General features: G+C 67.9%; 2 protein-coding genes across 7 annotated transcripts in view; one reads left to right on the forward strand and one right to left on the reverse strand.

The window, feature by feature from the left end:
* Positions 1 to 547: 547 nt before the first annotated feature.
* ADM2 (adrenomedullin 2) lies at positions 548 to 3,719 on the reverse strand. The gene is made up of 2 exons (XM_064733425.1): positions 3,394 to 3,719; positions 548 to 2,271 (listed from the first exon to the last, which is right to left on the reverse strand). The coding sequence occupies exons 1-2, from the start codon at positions 3,483 to 3,485 to the stop codon at positions 1,869 to 1,871; spliced, it is 495 nt and encodes a 164-aa protein (XP_064589495.1). The 5' UTR covers positions 3,486 to 3,719; the 3' UTR covers positions 548 to 1,868.
* A 4,292-nt stretch (positions 3,720 to 8,011) lies between these two features.
* SBF1 (SET binding factor 1) overlaps positions 8,012 to 19,127 on the forward strand; it is a 72,479-nt gene continuing 61,363 nt past the window's right edge. For all 6 annotated transcript variants that reach the window (XM_064703135.1, XM_064703137.1, XM_064703138.1 and 3 more), the window contains exon 1: positions 8,012 to 8,166. In XM_064703135.1, coding sequence (XP_064559205.1) covers positions 8,112 to 8,166 — 55 coding nt within the window. In that variant the 5' untranslated portion in view covers positions 8,012 to 8,111. The remainder of the gene's footprint in view (positions 8,167 to 19,127) is intronic.

The following is a 19,127-nucleotide window of genomic DNA, read 5'->3' on the forward strand; positions in this document are numbered from 1 at the left end:
CTCAGCGGGGGCACCCAAGGGAGGGGACAAAGGCCTGGGGACCCCCACACCCCTCGGGATCCCCCAGCGCCCCTCGGCAGCTCTATGGGGTCTGGGAAGTGCCGAGACACCCAGGGGATGGACACCCAGGGACAGCTCCGTCCGTGTGGCACCCAGGGGACATCCTGGGCTGAAACCTCCTGGGACACCCAGGGACGGCTCTGTTCATGTGGCACCCAGGGGACATCCTGGGCTGAAACCTCCTGGGACACCCAGGGACGGCTCTGTTCATGTGGCACCCAGGGGACATCCTGGTGCTCTGGGGAACGGGGGCTCGGGAGCTCCTGGCAGGATTGGGGTGCTCCCGGGGCTGGGGTGTTCGGGGAATGGGGTGTTCAGGGAATGGGGGTGTTCCCAGCAATAGGGTGTTCCTGAGAATGGGGTGCTCTGGGGGAACGGGAACATTCCTGTGGGAATGGGGTGCCCCAGGAATGGGGGTACTCTGGGAATGGGGCTGCCCCAGGAATCGGGGTGCTCTGGGAATGGGGTGCCCCAGGAATGAGGTGCTCTGGGAATGGGGCTGCCCCAGGAATTGGGGTACTCTGTGAATGGGGGTGCCCCAGGAATGGGGGTACTCTGTGAATGGGCTGCCCTAGGAATCGGGGTGCTTTGGGAATGGGGTGCCCCAGGAATTGGGGTGCTCTGGGAATGGGGTGCCCCAGGAATGAGGTGCTCTGGGAATGGGGCTGCCCCAGGAATCGGGGTGCTCTGTGAATGGGGGTGCCCCAGGAATGGGGGTGCTCTGGGAATGGGGTGCCCCAGGAATGGGGTGCTCTGGGAATGGGGCTGCCCTAGGAATCGGGGTGCTCAGGGAATGGGGGTGCCCCAGGAATCGGGGTGCTCTGTGAATGGGGGTGCCCCAGGAATGGGGGTACTCTGTGAATGGGCTGCCCTAGGAATCGGGGTGCTTTGGGAATGGGGGTGCCCCAGGAATGGGGGTGCTCTGTGAATGGGGTGCCCCAGGAATCGGGGTGCTCTGTGAATGGGGTGCCCCAGGAATGGGGGTGCTCTGGGAATGGGGGTGCCCCAGGAATGGGGGTGCTCTGTGAATGGGGTGCCCCAGGAATCGGGGTGCTTTGGGAATGGGGGTGCCCCAGGAATCGGGGTGCTTTGGGAATGGGGTGCCCTAGGAATCGGGGTGCTCAGGGAATGGGGTGCCCCAGGAATGCGGGTGCTCCTGGGAGGCCAGGGCTGTTCTGGAGGGAGTGGGGCTGCTGCTCCTGGGGGGCTGCTGCTCCTGGGGGGCTGCTCAAGCCGCTCCCAGGAGGGGGTGGGACAGTGACCTGGGTCACACATCCCTGTCCCACCGGGCGGGGTCCCCGTGCCCTGTCCTTGCCGGGCCCCCACAGCCCCCGTGTCACCCTGGGGAGGGGCTGGGGGTGCCCTGGGGGTGCCACGGCCGGCACGGGAGCGCTGAGTCAGCAGGAGCGTCTTGCACAAGGTTCCGGTGCTGCTGCGGTCAGCGGGATTGCCGGCGGCCCTTGGACCTGCCCCGCACCGACCGGCCACTGCCGCCACCGCGGGCCAGCACCGGCCACCAGGGGCCACTCTGAGCCACCGAGAGTCACCACGGGCCAGCGCCGGTCACCGTGAGTCGCTCTGGGCCACCGCCGGTCTGTGAGGCCACCGCCGGTCTGTGAGGCCACCTCCAGTCCCTGGGGCCACCGCCGGCCACCACGGATCCCGTTGGGCCATCCCGGGCCACCAGCAGTCCCACGGTGCCGCTGTCCATCCGTGGCCGGCCCGGTGCTCCATCAGGAGGCTCCGGTGCCCGGAGCAGCCCGCGGCCGTGCTCGGGGGGTCCCGCGGGGCGGGGCCGCGCCCCCCGCTCAGCCGTAGCTGTGGGGGCTGTTGGGGTTCATGGGGGACGAGTCGCGGCGGCCCGACTGTCCCCGCAGCTGCCACAGGCGGTGGCTCAGGTTCTGCACCTGGCAGGTGCCCAGCACGCAGCCCACCCGCACCAGGTGCGCCCCGGCGTGCCGGCGGCCGCGGCCGGCCCGGGGGTCCCACCGGGGGGGGTCGTACCGGGGGTCCCGCCCGTGGTGCCGCAGGACGAGGCGCCGGCCGTGCCACGGCGGGGGCCGCGGGGCGGGCGGGCGGTGCCGGGGGGCGGCCCACGGGCCGTGCCGGGCAACCGGGGCTCGGTGCCGCGGGGTCCCCACGGGCTGCGGGGCCGGGGGCGCTCCGGGGAGAGCGGGGGTTCGCTCCGGGGGGCTCCGCGCCGGGGCGGCCCTGCAGGAGAGAAGGGACACGGTCAGGGGGACACGGCTGCGGCTCGGGGGGAGCACCGGGCACCGCTGAGCCCGGAGCCAGCGCTGAGCCCGGCGCTTCCGGAGGGGCGGAGGAGGAGGAGGAGAGGAGGAGGAGGAGGAGGAGGAGGAAGCCGCCGCTACCTGCAGGCACACACGTACCCCGAGCACACGGACACGTGTCCCGCACACACGACACCCCCGGGCAGCCGCCGGAGCCCCCCCGGCTCCCCCCGTTCCGCCCACTCCGTTCCCACGGGCTCTGCCCCGCACCCACGCCCGAGCCCCGGTAACCGCGGGGGGCTCCGGGCACCCCCACGGGGCCACAGAGCTGCCCCGGCCTCAGTGCCCCTGTCCCGGGACGCCTGTTCCTCAGGGGACCCCTCCTCAGCTCCAGGGAACTCGGGGATTTGGGTCCCATTCTCAGTCCCGTCCTTCTCTTTTCCCTTTTCTCAATATTTGTCCCCATTTTAACCCTCGTCCCGTGCCCCACAGGACCCCAGCTCAGCCCAGCCATGGCAGGGGTGCCCTGCGGGTGCCCCCGGTGCCCCCCACGCCCGGCGGTGCCAGGGCCGCTCCCCCCGCACCCCCCGAGCCAGGCGGGGATCGCCGGGGCCGGCCCGGACGCGCTCCCCGAGCCAGGACACGCACCCGAACGTGCGGGGTGGGCACGGTCACACGGGGGCGGCCCGGCCCCAGAGAAACCCCCCCCGGGCACCCACAGCGGCCCCGGGCACCCCCGAGATCCCGCACACACAAAATCTCTGTCCCGGCGTGTGCCAGTCCCCGCGGCTCTGGCTCACCTGGCACACCTCTGCACACCTTTGCACACCTCGCACACCTTGGCACGCCTGGCACCTCCCGCACCCCCGGCGGTGCCCCCAGCGCCCATGGCGGGGCCGGGACCCCGCACTCCCCGCCCGGTACCGCGTCCCCGGGGTGGGGGCCCGGCAGGAGACGCTGCCCCGAGACCCCCCCAGGCCCCCATCCCGGGGGGAACGGGGAGGGCGCGGAGCTGGGGGGCGGGCAGGGGGTGCGGGAGGGCAGGACGAGCGGGGCAGGGGTGCGGGCAGAGATGGAGCAGGGCTCGGGCAGGGTCCCTCACCTGCGCGGCGGCAGGGCCCGCCCGTGGGGCAGCTCCAGCAGGCACAGCGCGAAGCTGACGCAACCGAGCGCCAGCGGGGCCGGGGCTCGCATGGCCGGACGGGACGGGACGGGACGAGCGGCGGCGGCGGCGGCGGGAGGCACCGGGAGGGCGGTTCGGCGCGGGGGTCGCGCTGGGCTCCGGCTCCGGGTCGGGGTCGCAGCCCCTGCTCGTGCTGCCCCCGCTCCGCTCCCTGCCTGTGCCGCAGCGGGGGCGGCGCGGGGTCCCGGCGGTACCGGAGCGGGAACGGGAACGGGACCGGGCTGCGCTGCCTCGGGCTCGGCTCCGTCCCCGCTCGGCGCTGCCGCTCCCCGCCCCGGCCCAGGTTAAATATCGCCGGGCCGGCGGGCGGGAGGAGCCCAGCGGGACGGGAGGAGCCGCGGGCGGGAGCAGGAGCAGGAGCAGCCCCGCGCCGCCCTCGGCTCCGCACCGGCCCCGGAGCCCCGGCCGCCCACCTGCCCCGGATATCCCGGCACCGCTCCCGCAGCCCCCGAGTCCCGCAGCACCCCGGCCCCGCTGTGCCCGTCCCAGACCCCGCACTGCCCCGGCCCCCTCGGCCCCGCTGTGCCCGTCCCAGACCCCGCACTGCCCCGGACCCGCACCGCCTTCGCACCTTCCCCGGCCCCTCCCCAGCCCCGCAGCGCCCCAGGGCCGAGCCCGGCCCGAACCTCACCCCGGTACCGCACGTACCCGGCCCCGCTGCCCCCGGGACCTTCCCGGTGCGGGGCCGGGGCTGGGGAACGGCCCTGGGGCCGGGCCGGGCCGGGCTGGGCTGGGGGATCCCTCTGGGGGCAGAGGGACGGGACTGGGACTATTGGGGGGTCTGGGCAGCCCCCCGGCCGGGCCGGGTCCGCGCTGCCCCGTGCCACGTCGCGCCGTGCCCTGCCAAGCCCGGCCGTGCCCTCCCGCCTGGCATCGCCGGGCACCCCGAAACCCCCCGGGCACCCCGACACCTCCCTGCCCTGGGGAGACCCCGGGGGAACAGAGCCCCCCCCAGTGCAGCCCAGCAGGGACAGCCCCGTGCGCCCCCTCGGGGGGCAGCAGCGCCCCCGGTCCTGCCCGGGCTCATTCCGCGTTTAAAGCATCACATGGCGCCTTGCAGAACAACTCAGGAATGTAAATCCGCAGGGATCAGAGCGGCCCCGCTCCTGCCGGGCAGCAGCTCCCCCAAACTGCAATCCTGGGGTTCCGGGGGGCTCCTGGGGGCTGCCCCTGAGCTGGGCAGGGGAGGGGTCCCCACAGCTCCCCTCGCTGGGACCCCCGGCCGGGACCCCCACCCTGCTGGAGCCGGCGGTCCGGGGGGATCGGGGGAGACCCCTCAGCACCGCCGGGAGCCCGAGCCGGCCCGGACCCGGGGCTGGGGGCTCCCGCTCCCCCCTCTTCCCCAGGCCGAGGGCCGGGGGCCTCCGCGTGCCCGGAATCGCTGGGATTCTTCCGCATTATCGGGACACAAAGGCTGCACACACCCGGCCCCGTGCGGGGGGATTTGGGGCAGCACCTGATCCCGGCGCGGGGGGAACGGGCGGGGGCGGCGGGACACGGCCCCGAGCGGGGCGGGGGGCGCGGCTGGATCCCGCCCGACCCCCGGGGCCGCCCGGCTGCCGGGAATCCTGCCGCGGTCCGGGCTGAGAGAGGAAAACCCAGCGAGAGGGAAATCCCGGCTGGAAACAAGGCCGAGCGCGGCGGGCGGGGGGACGCGGGACACCCTGGGACCCCCGACCCCCTCCCCGAGCCCGCCGCCGCCACCGCGATGTCCCCAGGGCTGTGGCCGCGGGTGTCACCCCGTGGGATCGGGGACACAGAGGTGACATTTGTCACCCAGCACGGCACAGCGGCAGCGCCCCCACAGCGACCCCAGCGCCATCCCGGGCTCCCCTTGTGCGGGTCCCCGTAAGGGCAGGGCCAGCCGCTGTCACCCCGGGGACAAACCGTGTCACCACGGTCAGTGTCACCAGGGTCAGGGTCACCACGGCCAGTGTCACCACGGTCAGTGTCACCAGGGTCAGGGTCACCAGGGTCAGGCTGGGCACGAGGAGGGGGCTCTGGGGACACGGCAGGGCCGCAGCTGAGCCCCCGGCCCGCAGCAGGGACAGGGCCCGTTTCCCTGCCCGCCTCCTCCTCCTCCTCCTCCTCAGGGATCGCCATCCCTGGGGCGCTGGGAGGGACCCCGGGCGCTGTCCCTGCCCGGCCGTGCTGGCTCACAGATGTCCCCTCACGGCCACCCCGGCACAGCCGGACCCGCACCGGGAGCCGCCGTCCCCGGGTCACCCCCTCTGTCCCCGGGCTCGGCAGCGCTTTCCCTCTTCCTCTCCCTGTTCCTCCCCGCTGGCTCCCGGCCCTGGGAACCCAGGAGAAGTTTTAATTAGCTTAATTGCCTGCTGGCTGAGGCCCCGGGGCAGGGCGGGCTCCGGTCACCCGCCCCCCAAAAAGCGCCTCTGGCTGCTGCTGCTGGGACCCCCGGGGGGGGCGGGGGCACAGCCGGGACCCCCAAACCGAGCGGCCGCTGCCCCATCCCTGAGCCCGCCGGGACACCCGAGGTGGCCGCACACGGCCCCGGAGCCGCGTCCCGCTGGGCAGCGGTGACAGCGACACCCCGGGACATCGGGCTCCGAGTCGGGGACGCCCCGGGACATCGGGCTCCGTGTCCGGGCCGCGGGAACCCCCGGGAGCTGCCGGGAGAGGGGAGGAACCGCGTCCTTCAGCCTGCAGACACGGCAGTGTCACCAGGGTCCCCAGAGTCACCGGCATCCCTATTGTCACCAGCATCCTCAGTGACCCAGTGTCCCCAGTGCTCCCAGTGTCCCCAGCATCTCCAGGAACGCCAGCAACCCCCAGTGTCCCCAGTGTCCCCAGCAGCAGCTCTTTCCCGAGAGGATTCCGGGCACACGGCACGATTGGGCTCTGCACGTGCCTCGTGTCCCCGTGCCCCGTTCGTGTCCCCGTGCCCCGTTCCTGTCCCCGTGCCCGTGTCCTGCTCTCCCTGTGCCCGCTGCTGCCCCTGCGGGTCCCGCACAGCCCCTGCTGCCGTGTCACCGCGGCCACCACCGGTCCCTGCAGTGTCACCCCCGCGGTGTCAGTGCCACCCCCGCGGTCCCGACCCCAGCGGTGTCCCCGTGCCCGTCGCACCCTGGCACAGGACAGTCACACCCGCACGGCCCCGGGTGCTGCCAGGCTGGATCAGCCCGATTTTCCCGTTCCCAGACTCCGGCACCGCTCCGGTCCCACGTCCCCGCTGTCACCTTTGCCGGGTACCCGTCCCTGTCACTGTCCCAGGGGGTCACAGAGGGTGTCCCCTGCTCTGTGCTCCCACAGCCCCCTGTGTGCTCCCTGCAGCCCGGGGTCCGGGTGTGGCTCCTACCGGGGACACGGGGACACGGGGACACAGGGATGGGGGGACAGGGGGACACGGGGATGCGGGGACACGGGGACGCAGGGACACGGGCACGGCCACCCCGCTGCCAGGCCGCAGCCGGCCGATGGCCGAGCCCTGCCGCAATGGGCACATGGCACAGGGACACCTGCGGCTCGGTGCCACCCCCGGTCACCGCGGGCCCACCCCGCGGGTGTCCCCAGGAGCCGCCCGTGCCCTGGGACAGCCCTGCCCGGAGCGGGGCCAGCGCAGGACCGGGTCTCTACCGGGGCCGGTGCCCGTGCCCGGCACGGAGCCAGCCGTGTCCCAGCCGTGTCCCGACACGCCGCACATGTCCCGACACGCGGCGGGGCCGGCGGGAGGCGCAAGGGCCGGGCAGGGTTGCATCACCCCCGGCCGGCAGCGGGTACGGGGGGACCCCGCTCGGGGGTGCCGGGACCGGCCGCGCATCCCGGGATCCCCCCAGGGCCGGCGATGGGGATGGCCCGGGCTGTCCCTGCCCGGGGACACCGCGGGGACACCGGGGGTGACACCAGGGCAGGGCCGCGCTGTCCCCGGGGCAGGGGCAGCACGGAGCCCCGAGTGCGGGCACACCGCGGGATGGGGACACCGAGCCTCTGGGTCGTGTCCTGGGGGTCACATCTGTGTGTGGGGCGACATATGTGTGCGGGGTCACGTCTGTGTGGGGTCACACCTGTATGGGAACGCATCTGTGTGTGGGGTCACATCCGAGGGAGGTGACACCTGCGGGGGTCCTTTCCAGGGGGACTGTGTGCAATGGGGGGCGTGTACAACCTGTGGGCACCCCGGGGGCCGTGCACACCTGAGGGGTCCGTGCACACTCGGGGATGTCCCTGCACCTCGGGATGTCCCCACACCCCTGGATGTCCCCGCACACCCCCGGATGTTCCCGCATACCCCAGGTGTCGCTGCACACCCCTGGATGTCCCTGCACCTCGGGTGTCCCCGTGTCCCCCCCACTCCCGGACCCTCCGTCCCCCGTCCCCCCTCCCCACCCCTCGGGGAAGCCCCTCGCCCGGCCCCGCCCCTCCCCATCAGGCCCCGCCTCCTCTGCGCTTGGCCACGCCCCTCCCGCCACGACCAATGGGAGGCGCGGCCCCTCCCGCCCGCAGCCAATGGGAGGCGCGGCCCCGCCCCCCGCGGCGGCCGGCGCTGGCGCAGGCGCGGTGCGCGCGGGGCCAAGATGGCGGCGGCGGCGGGCGGTGGGCGCGGGCGGGCGGCGGCGCCCTGAGGAGCCGAGCGCGGCCTCGCGGGGCCCCCGGGGCCGGCCCGGGCCGCCCCCGCCGCCATGGCCCGCCTGGCCGACTACTTCGTGCTCGTGGGATACGACCCCGGCAAGCGCGGTGAGCGGCGGAGGGACGCGGGGGGGCCGGGCCCGCGCGGGGCCGCCCCGGCCGGGGCTGCGGGGCCGGGGCCGTGCGGTGGGCGCGGGGCCGGGGCCGCGGGGCGAGCACGGGCCGGGCTGCGGGGCGGCGGTGCAGGGTGGTGCTGGAGCCGGACGGGGCTGTGGGGCCGTCCCGGGCGTGCGGGCTGAGCCGGGCCGGGGCAGCGGAGCCGTCCCGGGGCCGCGGGGCCGTGGCCGGTGCCGGGCCGGGCAGCCCCGGGCCGTTCTCAGCCCGCCGTGACGCCGCTCCGAGCGGCCCCCGGGCAGCTGCCGGCAGCCGGAGCCGCCCCTGCGCGGCTCGGCGCGTTCACGGTTTGGGTGTTTTCGGTCTGTCTCCCTCCCCCGCCGTGCGCGGGCTGTCACCGCTCCGGAAACATCGGCTGGGCCCGGGGGGGCACTGCTGTCCTCGGGCACGGCCCCGGCCTGCTCCCCCTGCGCATCTCAGCTCCGGGCACGGCACGGGCTGCTCCCGGTCCTGCTTCCAGCGGGCACCACAGCCCCTGTGCTCCCAGCCCCATTGCCCGGGCGCCCACAGCCTCTGAGATGGGGAGCTGTGCCCTCTGCCCCATTCCCTGGGATGAGCTGTTGTACCCCCAGCCCCATTCCCTGCCATGGGGGGCTGTACCCCCAGCCCCATTCCCTGGGCACCCCCAGCCCCATTCCCTGCGATGCAGGGCTGTATCCCCAGCCCCATTCCCTGCGATGGGGGGCTGTACCCCCAGCCCCATTCCCTGGGCACCCCAGCCCCATTCCCTGCGATGGGGGGCTGTGCCCCAGCCCCATTCCTGCGATGGGGGGCTGTACCCCCAGCCCCATTCCCTGGGCACCCCCAGCCCCATTCCCTGCGATGGGGGGCTGTACCCCCAGCCCCATTCCCTGCGATGGGGGGCTGTGCCCCCAGCCCCATTGCCCGGGCACCCACAGCCCCTGGGATGGGGGGTTGTTCCCCCAGCCCCTTCAGGCAAGCCCTTGTGCCCTCCCTGCTCCCTCAGCCACTCGTGACCCCCGGATCTGTGGGATGTCCCCCAGTTCCTCCGTCCTCTCTCACATCCCTGCTCGCTGTCAGGTGATGCTGTTGGTTGTTGTGGTTGTGGGGTGTTCCTTGTTGTGGATTTAGGGTCTCTTCCCATCGTGTTTCCTTCTGGTTCCTGCCCCCAGAGCTGTCAGGGCAGATGAGCTTTGGCAGTGTCACAGGGGAGGTGAAGTGCCCTGCAATCAGGAAAGGAGATTTTCTTTGCTGCAGAACCCCCCAGCCCGGGTGTCTGTGCCCGCCTGGCTCCCTCCCAGCCGTGGCTGAGCTTGTTCCGAGCCTGTGCTCGGGGCTGGGGAAGGGGAATTCTGGTTTTGCTGGGGGTTTGTCCATCAGGGGATGCTGGTGGGGCTCAGATGCACAATCCCAGCCCGGATCCCAGCCCCATCCCGGGGTCCCTGGAGGGGGCAGCAGGAGTGAGGTGTGTGTTGGGAATGGTGGAGAGCAGAGCTCTGGATCTGAGTTTGGTGTTCCCTCAGGGCTTTCTGCTCCTGTGGTGCTGGTTTGGCTGTTATTGTTATTATTGCTGTTACTGCAGTTGTGTTCCCCAGTGTCCCCTTGTCCTGGGGCACTGGGATGGGCAGGAGCTGCTGTCCCACAGCTCACACTGTGCTGGGGTGGGAGATGCAGGGGGATTCCAGGATTCTGTCTGGTAACAGGCTCCACATCCTCTCAGGAGCCATGCTGAGTGGCTGTACCGACTTTGTCCTGCCTCTGGGTGCTTCCTCCTGCATCTTCTTCCTCATTTCCTCCCTGAGGATGCTGCAGCTGGGACCTGCACCCTCAAACTGGTGCTGTCGGCTGGCTGGTGACTGGTGGGGATCAGGGACCTGACATTCCTTGCTGCGATCCCAGAGCCTGAGTTTCCCAGGGAGCAGAAATGTCCCTCGTGTGCCTGGGGTCATTTGGGATTGTTTGGGAGAGGGATGATGCTGTGAGGTGATGTGCTTGTGCAGTGGGACAGCCAAAAGGAAGAACGGGTTTAGGTGGGATATTGGGAGGGAATTCCTGCCTGGGAGGGCAGGCAGGCCCTGGCACAGGGTGCCCAGAGCAGCTGGGGCTGCCCCTGCATCCCTGGCAGTGCCCAAGGCCAGGCTGGGCACTGGGACAGTGGGAGGTGTCCCTGCCATGGCAGGGGTGGATCAAGATGAACTTTCTGTTCCCTTCCCACTCAAATCACTCCATGATTCTGTGCAACTGGGAAGGGAAGAGCTCACACTTAACAAATGATGTTCCTTTGGTGTAAATACTCACTTTATTTTGGGTTTGACTCTCCTCTGCATGGAGGGAATGGCTCCAGGAGATTGTGGGGAGATGGATCCAGGCTCCCCTGGGAAGGGACAGGTCCCAGCACCAGCCCAACCCTCCTGGCTGCTGGGCTGGCCCAGTCAGGAGTGTCCCCTGTGCAGGATGAGGCACCAGGAGCTGTGGCCTCTGTGCCAGCCCAGGCAAACCCCTTGCCGTGCCAGGCTGGAGGTGCCCGAGCCGTGTCCGCAGGGCAGTGCCAGCCTGTGTCCAGGGATGGACTGACACCGGTTCTGTGGTTTTTGGCATCAGGCTGGCAGCATTCCCAGCTCCAGCGCTGTTTTCCCACCCCCCTCCCTGCTTAGATAACGCTGGAGGAAGGGCAGCGGCGCTCATCTGCCGGTGACTAATTGCTGTACAGGTTGGGTTGCTGTGGCAGAGCCGTGGGCTGTGCCAGGCTGGGCTGTGCCAGGCTGGGCTGTGCCATCCCTGGAGGCCTCACCTGTAAACAAAGCTGGGCTGAGCTGCCCCAGGGCTGGATGAGCCCCTCGGGGAGGGCAGTGCCTGTGGGGTTTGGGGTCGGGCAGGGATGGGTTTGCAGTGGGGATGTGAAAGGAGCTGAGGTGGCTCTGCAGTGTCTCCAGAGAGACAATGCCAGGCTGGGCTGGGTGGGAAGGGACCCCAGAGCCCCTGCAGTGCCACCCACTGTGGCACACCTGCCACTGTGCCAGGCTGCTCCAGCCCCAGTGCCCAGCCTGGCCTTGGGCACTGCAGGGATCAGGGGCAGCCCCAGCTGCTCTGGCAATGCCAGCCCAGGCAGGAATTGCTCATTGCCAAGATGCCACCCATGGCTGCCCTCTGGCAGTGGGAGCCATTCCCTGGGTGCTGTCCCTGCAGGCCTTGTCCCCAGTCCCCCTGCAGGCCCTGCCAGGGGCTCTCAGCTCTCCCTGGATCCTTCCCTTCCCTCCCAGCCTGGCTCCATGCGGTGTTGCCGTGGCTCAGGGCAGTGTTAGGAACAAAACCGAAAGCAGAGTGGGCTGTGCTGGGTTCCCTGGGGTCACTGGGTGCTGCTGGAGCCGCCTGTCCCTGGGGTTTCCTGGAACAGCCTCATCCCCGTGACCTGGGGCTGTCTGCAGGGCCTGGGACCGCTCCTGCTCCTGGGGCAGGGCACACGAGGGCTCTGAACTCCCTCAAGGGCTCTGCCTTTGGCCGTGCAGCAGGGCCTTGAGCTGCTCTGGCTGCACGGGCTGTCCAGGACCAGGGCAGGCATCCAGACGCTTTTCCTGCTTTGTGGAGCTGTGGGGGACGTGTCAGGGAATGCAGAGCATGGACACAGCACCTGCCTGGCACGGTGTCCCTGTGTCCCTCTGCTGTGCCAGGCACCCAGCCTGCTCCGTGGCACTGTGTGGGGCACCAGGGAAAAGTGTGGGGTGAAGGCTCCTGGCAGTGGGAGCCAGCTCCTTCCATGGCAGGGTCTGTTTTACTGTGTGCTGATTGCTCACATTATTCCCTGGAAATGAACGGTTTTTATTCTCCTGGCTCTTCCTTCAGCTTCCCAGAGCTGGGATTGTGCTGGGTTTTACCTGGAATGACAACTTCTCAGAGCTGGGATTTTGCCTGGTTTTACCTGGGATTGTGCCTGGTTTTAGCTGGGAGTGACAGCTTCCCAGAGCTGGGGTTGTGCTGGGTTTTCCCTCAGGATCTGAGGGATTTTCTCTGTGCACCCCTCATACTCTGAGAGTCCAGGACAGCTCAATTCCAAACCCAGTGGCTGAAGGAGTCTGGAAGTTTGGGATAGGGAGCACTGGATGGGCATGGTCTGGATGATGGGAGCCAAGACCCAGCTTGGGATCGATTTGGGATATTCCATGGGGTTTAAACTGCCAGAGGGCAGCCATGGGTGGCATCTTGGCAATGAGCAATTCCTGCCTGGGCTGGCATTGCCAGAGCAGCTGGGGCTGCCCCTGATCCCTGCAGTGCCCAAGGCCAGGCTGGGCACTGGGGCTGGAGCAGCCTGGCACAGTGGGAGGTGTCCCTGCCATGGCAGGGGTGGCACTGCAGGGGCTCTGGGGTCCCTGCCCACCGTGCCCATCCCATGACTGATCCCTGTGCAGTCCTGTGGGTGCCGGTGTCCTGTCGGTGTCCCAGGAGGTGCCAGTGTCCCATGGGTGTCCCGTGGGTGTCCCTGGGTGCTGGTGTCCCAGGAGGTGCCAGTGTCCCATCGGTGTCCCCTGGGCCCCGGTGTCCCCTGGGTGCCGGGCTGGCCGCAGAGGATGCCGCGGCTGCTGGGAAGTCCCGGTGGTTTCCGCGTTTCCGCGCTCAGGGAGCAGCTTCTCCCCACGCCTGTGCCCTGCTCACACACCCGGCCTGGGCTCAGCGGCTCCGTGGGCGGCTGGGCTGGCAGGAGGAAGCTGCTTGGGGCTGCCTCTTTCCATGAGGTGCTTGGGGCAGGCTTTGGGGTGCTCGTTGTGAGCGGTGAGGGCACAGACAGGACACATCCCGCCCTTCCCCAGGTGCTCCTGGAGCTGCTTCCTGGTGGGAGAAGCTGAATGGGTCTGCAGGCCAGGGCAGGGCTCTCAGGGCTCATCCTGCTGCTGTCACAGCCGTGTTTTGGGTGCGGTTCCAGCTCTCCTGGTGGCACCCATCCGTGTCACTGTCGCGCGTGGCCGTGGCCCAGTGACTCAGGGTTTGACTCAGCTGAGTTCTGGGAACATCCAGCAAAATCCTGGCCGTGGAAAAGCCCCCAGGGCTGGCAGCAGTGATGGAGCTGTTTGCTGGGTCAATATTTGCACAGGGAATGAGGCTGGGAATGGCCCTGCCACGTGCAGAGCTGCTCCCACCCACGTGCCCGGCCTTGGGAAAGGTGGGGATGTGAGACAGGGCAAATCCAGAGAGGCCCCGGAGCTGCTGCAGGGCTGGAGCCCCTCTGCTCTGCAGCCAGGCTGGGAGAGCTGGGGGTGCTCACCTGGACAGGAGAGGGATCCAGGGAGAGCTGAGAGCCCCTGGCAGGGCCTGCAGGGGGACTGGGGACAAGGCCTGCAGGGACAGCACCCAGGGAATGGCTCCCACTGCCAGAGGGCAGCCATGGGTGGCATCTTGGCAATGAGCAATTCCTGCCTGGGCTGGCATTGCCAGAGCAGCTGGGGCTGCCCCTGATCCCTGCAGTGCCCAAGGCCAGGCTGGGCACTGGGGCTGGAGCAGCCTGGCACAGTGGGAGGTGTCCCTGCCATGGCAGGGTGGCACTGGGTGATGTTCAAGGTCCCTTCCCACCCAGCCCAGTCTGGGATTCCCTGGTTGCGTGTGCCTCTGGAAGGGTCACCCGTCCCAGCAGCCCCCACAGCTTCCAGCTGCATCCAGGCCTGGGAACTGCGGCTCTTTGATCCCAGCTGCTCCAGGAATCCTCCTCGCCTTCCCTTTGAACTCCTGCCCGGGAGGAGCAGCTCTGGGGGCTGCAGGTCCCACCTGGGGGTTGGAGGCCAAGCAGTGACAGTGACGGGGCAGTGACAGGGCCAGAGCTGTCCCCGGGCAGTGCCAGGGCTGGGCCTGAGCTCCTCCAGCTCCACCAAGGTGTGTTTGTGGATGGGGAGAGATTCATCTTGGAATGAACATTCATCATGGAGTTGTTTAGGGTGGGAAACCCCTCAGAGCCCATCCAGTCCAACATCCCCAGCACTGACAAGGCTGCCACTGACCATGTCCCCAAGTGCCACATCCACAAGGATCTTAAATCCCTGCAGGGATGGGCACTCCAAAGCTCCCTGGGCAGCCCCTGCCAAGGCCTGATCCCTTTCCATGGGGAAATTGCTGCTGTGCCCACCCTGAGCTGCCCTGGCCCAGCCTGAGGCTGCTCCCTCTGCTCCTGTCCCTGTTCCCTGGCTGTGCCCTCCTGGCAGGGACTTGTGCAGAGCCACCAGGGCCCCTGAGCCTCCTCTGCTCCAGGCTCAGCCCCTCCCAGCTCCCCCAGCCCTGCTGGGGCTCCATTCCCTTCCCAGCCCCATTCCCTGGACACCCCAGGCTGCCCCTCCTTTTCCATGCTGTTGTTATTGCTGTGGGATGGATCAGGCTGGACCTGGAGCAGGGAGATCAGAGCTGCAGCTCTGGGCTGGTCATTTCTCCCCCTCTGGACGCATTCCCGTGTCCAGCTGGGTTTCCTTGCCAGAATTCCCTGCTCCTGTGCCCAGGGATGGTGTCTGGCATTCCTGGGAGAGTGGCAGTCCCTGCTTTGGGAAGGTGGCTCAAGGTGAGGTGGGCACACAGCCCTAACCCAGGTGGTGTACCCCGATCCTCGCCCCATTTCTTGGTGGTATTTTGTGTGCTGCCAGTGAGGATTTAGCACTTTTCTCTCTGGTGTCTCTCACCCCAGCTCGTGTTTTCCCCGAACCTGAAGCCTTTCCTTGCAGCCAGTTCCCTTTTCCTGTTCCCAGCACTGGGCTGGAGCAGCAGCTGCGGTTTTATGGGCGCTAGCAACACAAACAAACCCCACTGAACGTGCCCTGGGGCCGCAGGGAGGAGTTAAGCCCTTTGCAGAACCCCTCTGGTTTGGTTCCCTGGCACACCTGGGGGATCAGGGACCCTCCCGTGGGGCTGGGTGGGATCTGGAGGAGATTTCTGTCACCTCTCCCCGGGATGGCGGCGGTGACGCCTCCAGGGCCGCTCTGTTCCTGCTGTGGCTCCAGAGCTCCTGACCACTAAATGCTGCTCTTGTGGCAGAGGCGAGGAGCTGGAGAGAGCTGGAGAGGCTGCTGGCCTCGGGGCAGGGAATTGCTGCTGCTGGGAACGAGCCTTCCACATCCCGAGTGTGTTTGTCCCTCCCGGGGTGGCAGCTGCTGCCAGGGCAGGGCTGCAGGGACCCTCTGAGAGGTCCTTGGTGCCTGGTGGGACCCCGTGGGGTGATTTGGGGACTGATGAGACCCTCTTGGAGGGTTTAGGGGCTGGTGGGACCCTCTCAGAGGGTTTGGTGACTATTGGGACCCTCTTGGAGGGTTTAGGGGCTGGTGGGACCCTCTCAGAGGGTTTGGTGACTATTGGGACCCTCTTGAAGGGTTTAGGGGCTGGTGGGACCCTGTGAGGGGGTTTGGGGACTGGTGGGATCCTCTGAGAGGGTCCTTGGTGACTGAAGGGACTCTGGGGGAATTTGGTGACTATTGGGACCCTCTTGGAGGGTTTGGGGGCTGGTGGGACCCTCTCAGAGGGTTTGGTGACTATTGGGACCCTCTTGGAGGGTTTAGGGGCTGGTGGGACCCTGTGAGGGGCTTTGGGAACTGGTGGGACCCTCTTGGAGGATTTAGGGGCTGGTGGGACCCTGTGAGTAAGTTTGGGCACTGCTGGGACCCACTCAGAGGGCTCTTGGTCACTGGGGGGACCCTCTGGGGGAATTTGGTGACTGCTGGGACCCACTCAGAGGGTTTGGCGACTATTGGGACCCTCTTGGAGGGTTTGGTGGCTGGTGGGACCCTGTGGGAGTCCTTGGTGACTGGTGGGACCCCTCTGGAGGAGTTTGGGGACTGGTGGGATCCTGAGAAGGGGTTTGGGGATCCTGTGGAAGCATTTAGGGACTGGTGGGATTCTGTTGAAGGATTTAGGGCTGCTGGGAGCCCTCGGGAAGGGGCTGGGGGCTGGTTTAGGGGCAGGGTGAGCAGCAGTGGGGCCCTGCCTGTCCCTCCCTCCATCCCCCAGCAATTCCAGAGGTCTGTGTGTGTGTGTGTGTGGAGTGGCTCCAGTGCCACGTGTCCCCTGGCAGGAGCAGCCACGCGTCCCCAGGCTCCTCGCTGGGATGCAGAGAGTCCCTCACGTTATTTTGGTGTGCCTGAGCTGTGTGAGGGAGATGTGGCAGCACGAGGGGGGTTTGGGGAGGAAGAGCCGCCGTGGTGTGTGTGTGTGTGTGTGTGTGTGTGCAGCTGAGGTGTCTCTGTGGGCAGCTGCAGGAAGTGCAGCAAAGCAGCTCCTCGTGAGCTCTGCAGCACCTTCCTGCCCAGCCCGGCTGCTGATGGCCCAGATAAGGCCTCTTGTGTCTTGTCACTGCCGCTGTCACTGTCACACCCTCCCCAGGGCAGCCCTGCTGCTCGGATCAGCTTCTGAGCCCAGCCCGGATGCTCCGAGGGGCTTGGCCCTGCATCCACGGGAACAGGGACAGCGGCCTCCTGCACATTGTCCCCCCAAAGCTCCCAGTGCTCCTGTCCAGGGCAGGGAACGGCCTGGAGCCCCAGCAGGGCTGAGGGAGCTGGGAAAGGCCTGGAGCCCCAGCAGGGCTGGGGGAGCTGGGAAAGGCCTGGAGCCCCAGCAGGGCTGGGGGAGCTGGGCAGGGGCTGAGCCTGGAGCAAAGGAGGCTCAGGGGCCCTGGTGGCTCTGCACAAGTCCCTGCCAGGAGGGCACAGCCCAGGGAACAGGGACAGGAGCAGAGGGAGCGGCCTCAGGCTGGGCCAGGTTTGGGTGGATTTTTGGGGAATTCCTTCCTGGAATGGGCTGTGCAGCCCTGGCACAGGGATGGAGTCACCTGGGGACAGGGTCGGTGGTGGCCTTGGCGGGGGTGGGGAATGCTTGGACCCAATGCTTTTCCAACCCAAACAATTCCCTGATTTTGGGTCAGCTCTGCTCCAAAGCTGCTGTAACGTTGCTGTTTCATGTGGGAAAAGCCTCTGCCCTGGTTTTAGGACCTTGCCCTGGTGTTTGGTGTTTCTGAGCTACCTGCAGTCACAGCCCTGCAGCAAATTCCCGTCAGGATGCCCAGCCAGGCGTTGGGAGGTGCCAGCTGGGTGTTCATCCACAGCTTCACCTGCCAGCTTTGTGTCCCTCAGCGGGGAGAGCTGGGGAGGAGCTCTCTGAGGGCAGGGAAGGAGATGGAACCGCTGGGAATGAGCTCTGCAAGGGCTGGAATGGCTGGGAATGAGCTCTGGAAGGGCAGGGATAGAGCTGGAATGGCTGGGAATGAGCTCTGCAAGGGCAGGGATGGAGCTGGAACCGCTGGGAATGAGCTCTGCAAGGGCTGGAATGGCTGGGAATGAGCTCTGCAAGGGCAGGGATGGAGCTGGAACCACTGGGAATGAGCTCTGGAAGGGCTGAATGGCTGGGAATGAGCTCTGCAAGGGCAGGGATGGAGCTGGAATGGCTGGGAATGAGCTCTGCAAGGGCTGGAATGGCTGGGAATGAGCTCTGGAAGGGCTGGAACCACTGGGACTGAGCTCTGGAAGGGCTGAAACCACTGGGAATGAGCTCTGGAAGGGCTGGAATGGCTGGGGATGAGCTCTGCAAGGCATGGGATGGAGCTGGAACCACTGTGAATGAGCTCTGGAAGGGGCTGGAACCACTGGGACTGAGCTCTGGAAGGGCTGGAATGGCTGGGAATGAGCTCTAGAAGGGCTGGAATGGCTGGGAATGAGCTCTGCAAGGGCAGGGATGGAGCTGGAACCACTGGGAATGAGCTCTGGAAGGGCTGGAATGGCTGGGAATGAGCTCTGGAAGGGGCTGGAACCACTGGGACTGAGCTCTGGAAGGGGCTGGAACCACTGGGAATGAGCTCTGGAAGGGCTGGAATGGCTGGGGATGAGCTCTGCAAGGGCAGAGATGGGGCTGGAACTGCTGGGAATGAGCTCTGCAAGGGGCTGAAACCACTGGGAATGAGCTCTGGAAGGGCTGGAATGGCTGGGGATGAGCTCTGCAAGGGCAGAGATGGGGCTGGAACTGCTGGGAATGAGCTCTGCAAGGGCAGAGAAAGGGCTGGAACCACTGGGAATGAGCTCTGGAAGGGGCTGGAACCACTGGGACTGAGCTCTGGAAGGGGCTGGAACCACTGGGAATGAGCTCTGCAAGGGGCTGGAACCACTGGGAATGAGCTCTGGAAGGGCAGAGAAGGGGCTGGGAGCGAGGGCAGGCACTGCTGCTCTGTCCCTCGGCGGGGCTGTGGGGACACAGGGCTGGGCTGCAGCTGTGGGGACACGGCCCTGCTGTCCCTCGGACACGGTGGCTGTGCCAGGGCCCAGCTGAGGACAATGGCTGCCTTCAGCCTCACCACGGGCTGGGCTGGGCATGAGCAGAGCTTGGTGCCTCCAGGGGATGAGCCCAGCGAGGGCAGCTGGGCTCCCTGCTCAGGAGGGGATTGGAGAGGACAGGGATAAGCTCCTGCAGGGATCAAGGTGAGCTCAGCAGGAAGGAGGTCAGACAGTGCCGGTTCCTCACGGGAGCAGTGGGAGCTGATTCCTGCAGGGATTGGCTGCAGGAGCAGGCTCTCAGCTCTGCCTGGGGTTGCCTCAGGTGTTCCCAGTGCTGGCAATTCCTGCAGAGATGTGGGCAAAGCCCAGCAAGGTGGTTTCCTACAGCTCCCTGACAGGAGGGTGGGTCCGGGTGGGGTTGGGCTGTGCTGCCAGGGAACAGGGACAGGAGGAAAGGGAACAGCTCAGGCTGGGCAGGGGAGGGGCAGGGAGGACATCAGCAGGGATTTCCCCGTGGAAAAGCTGGCCCAGCCCTGGCAGAGCCTCAGCACCTGCACAGCCAGGAATCTCTTGTCGATATCCCATCTAATTCCATCTGGCAGCAGATGGAGGCCATTCCCCCTTGTCCCCAGTGCCTCTCAGGCGCCCACAGCGCTGTCCCAGTGAGGTGCCAGCAGGGCACGGGGACAGTGGCACTGCAGACAGCCCTGGCTGTCCCAC

The sequence above is a fragment of the Zonotrichia leucophrys genome, chromosome 1A (genome assembly GCF_028769735.1).
Source record: "Zonotrichia leucophrys gambelii isolate GWCS_2022_RI chromosome 1A, RI_Zleu_2.0, whole genome shotgun sequence".
NCBI classification, from domain to species: Eukaryota; Metazoa; Chordata; class Aves; order Passeriformes; family Passerellidae; genus Zonotrichia; species Zonotrichia leucophrys.

Bases quoted from the DNA above. Each gene is read 5' to 3' on its own strand.
- ADM2 (XM_064733425.1), bottom strand. From the start codon at position 3,485: ATGCGAGCCCCGGCCCCGCTGGCGCTCGGTTGCGTCAGCTTCGCGCTG. The intron at 2,272-3,393 runs GTGAGGGACCCT...TCTCTCCTGCAG, and splicing joins CGGGCCCTGCCGCCGCGCAG to GGCCGCCCCGGCGCGGAGCC.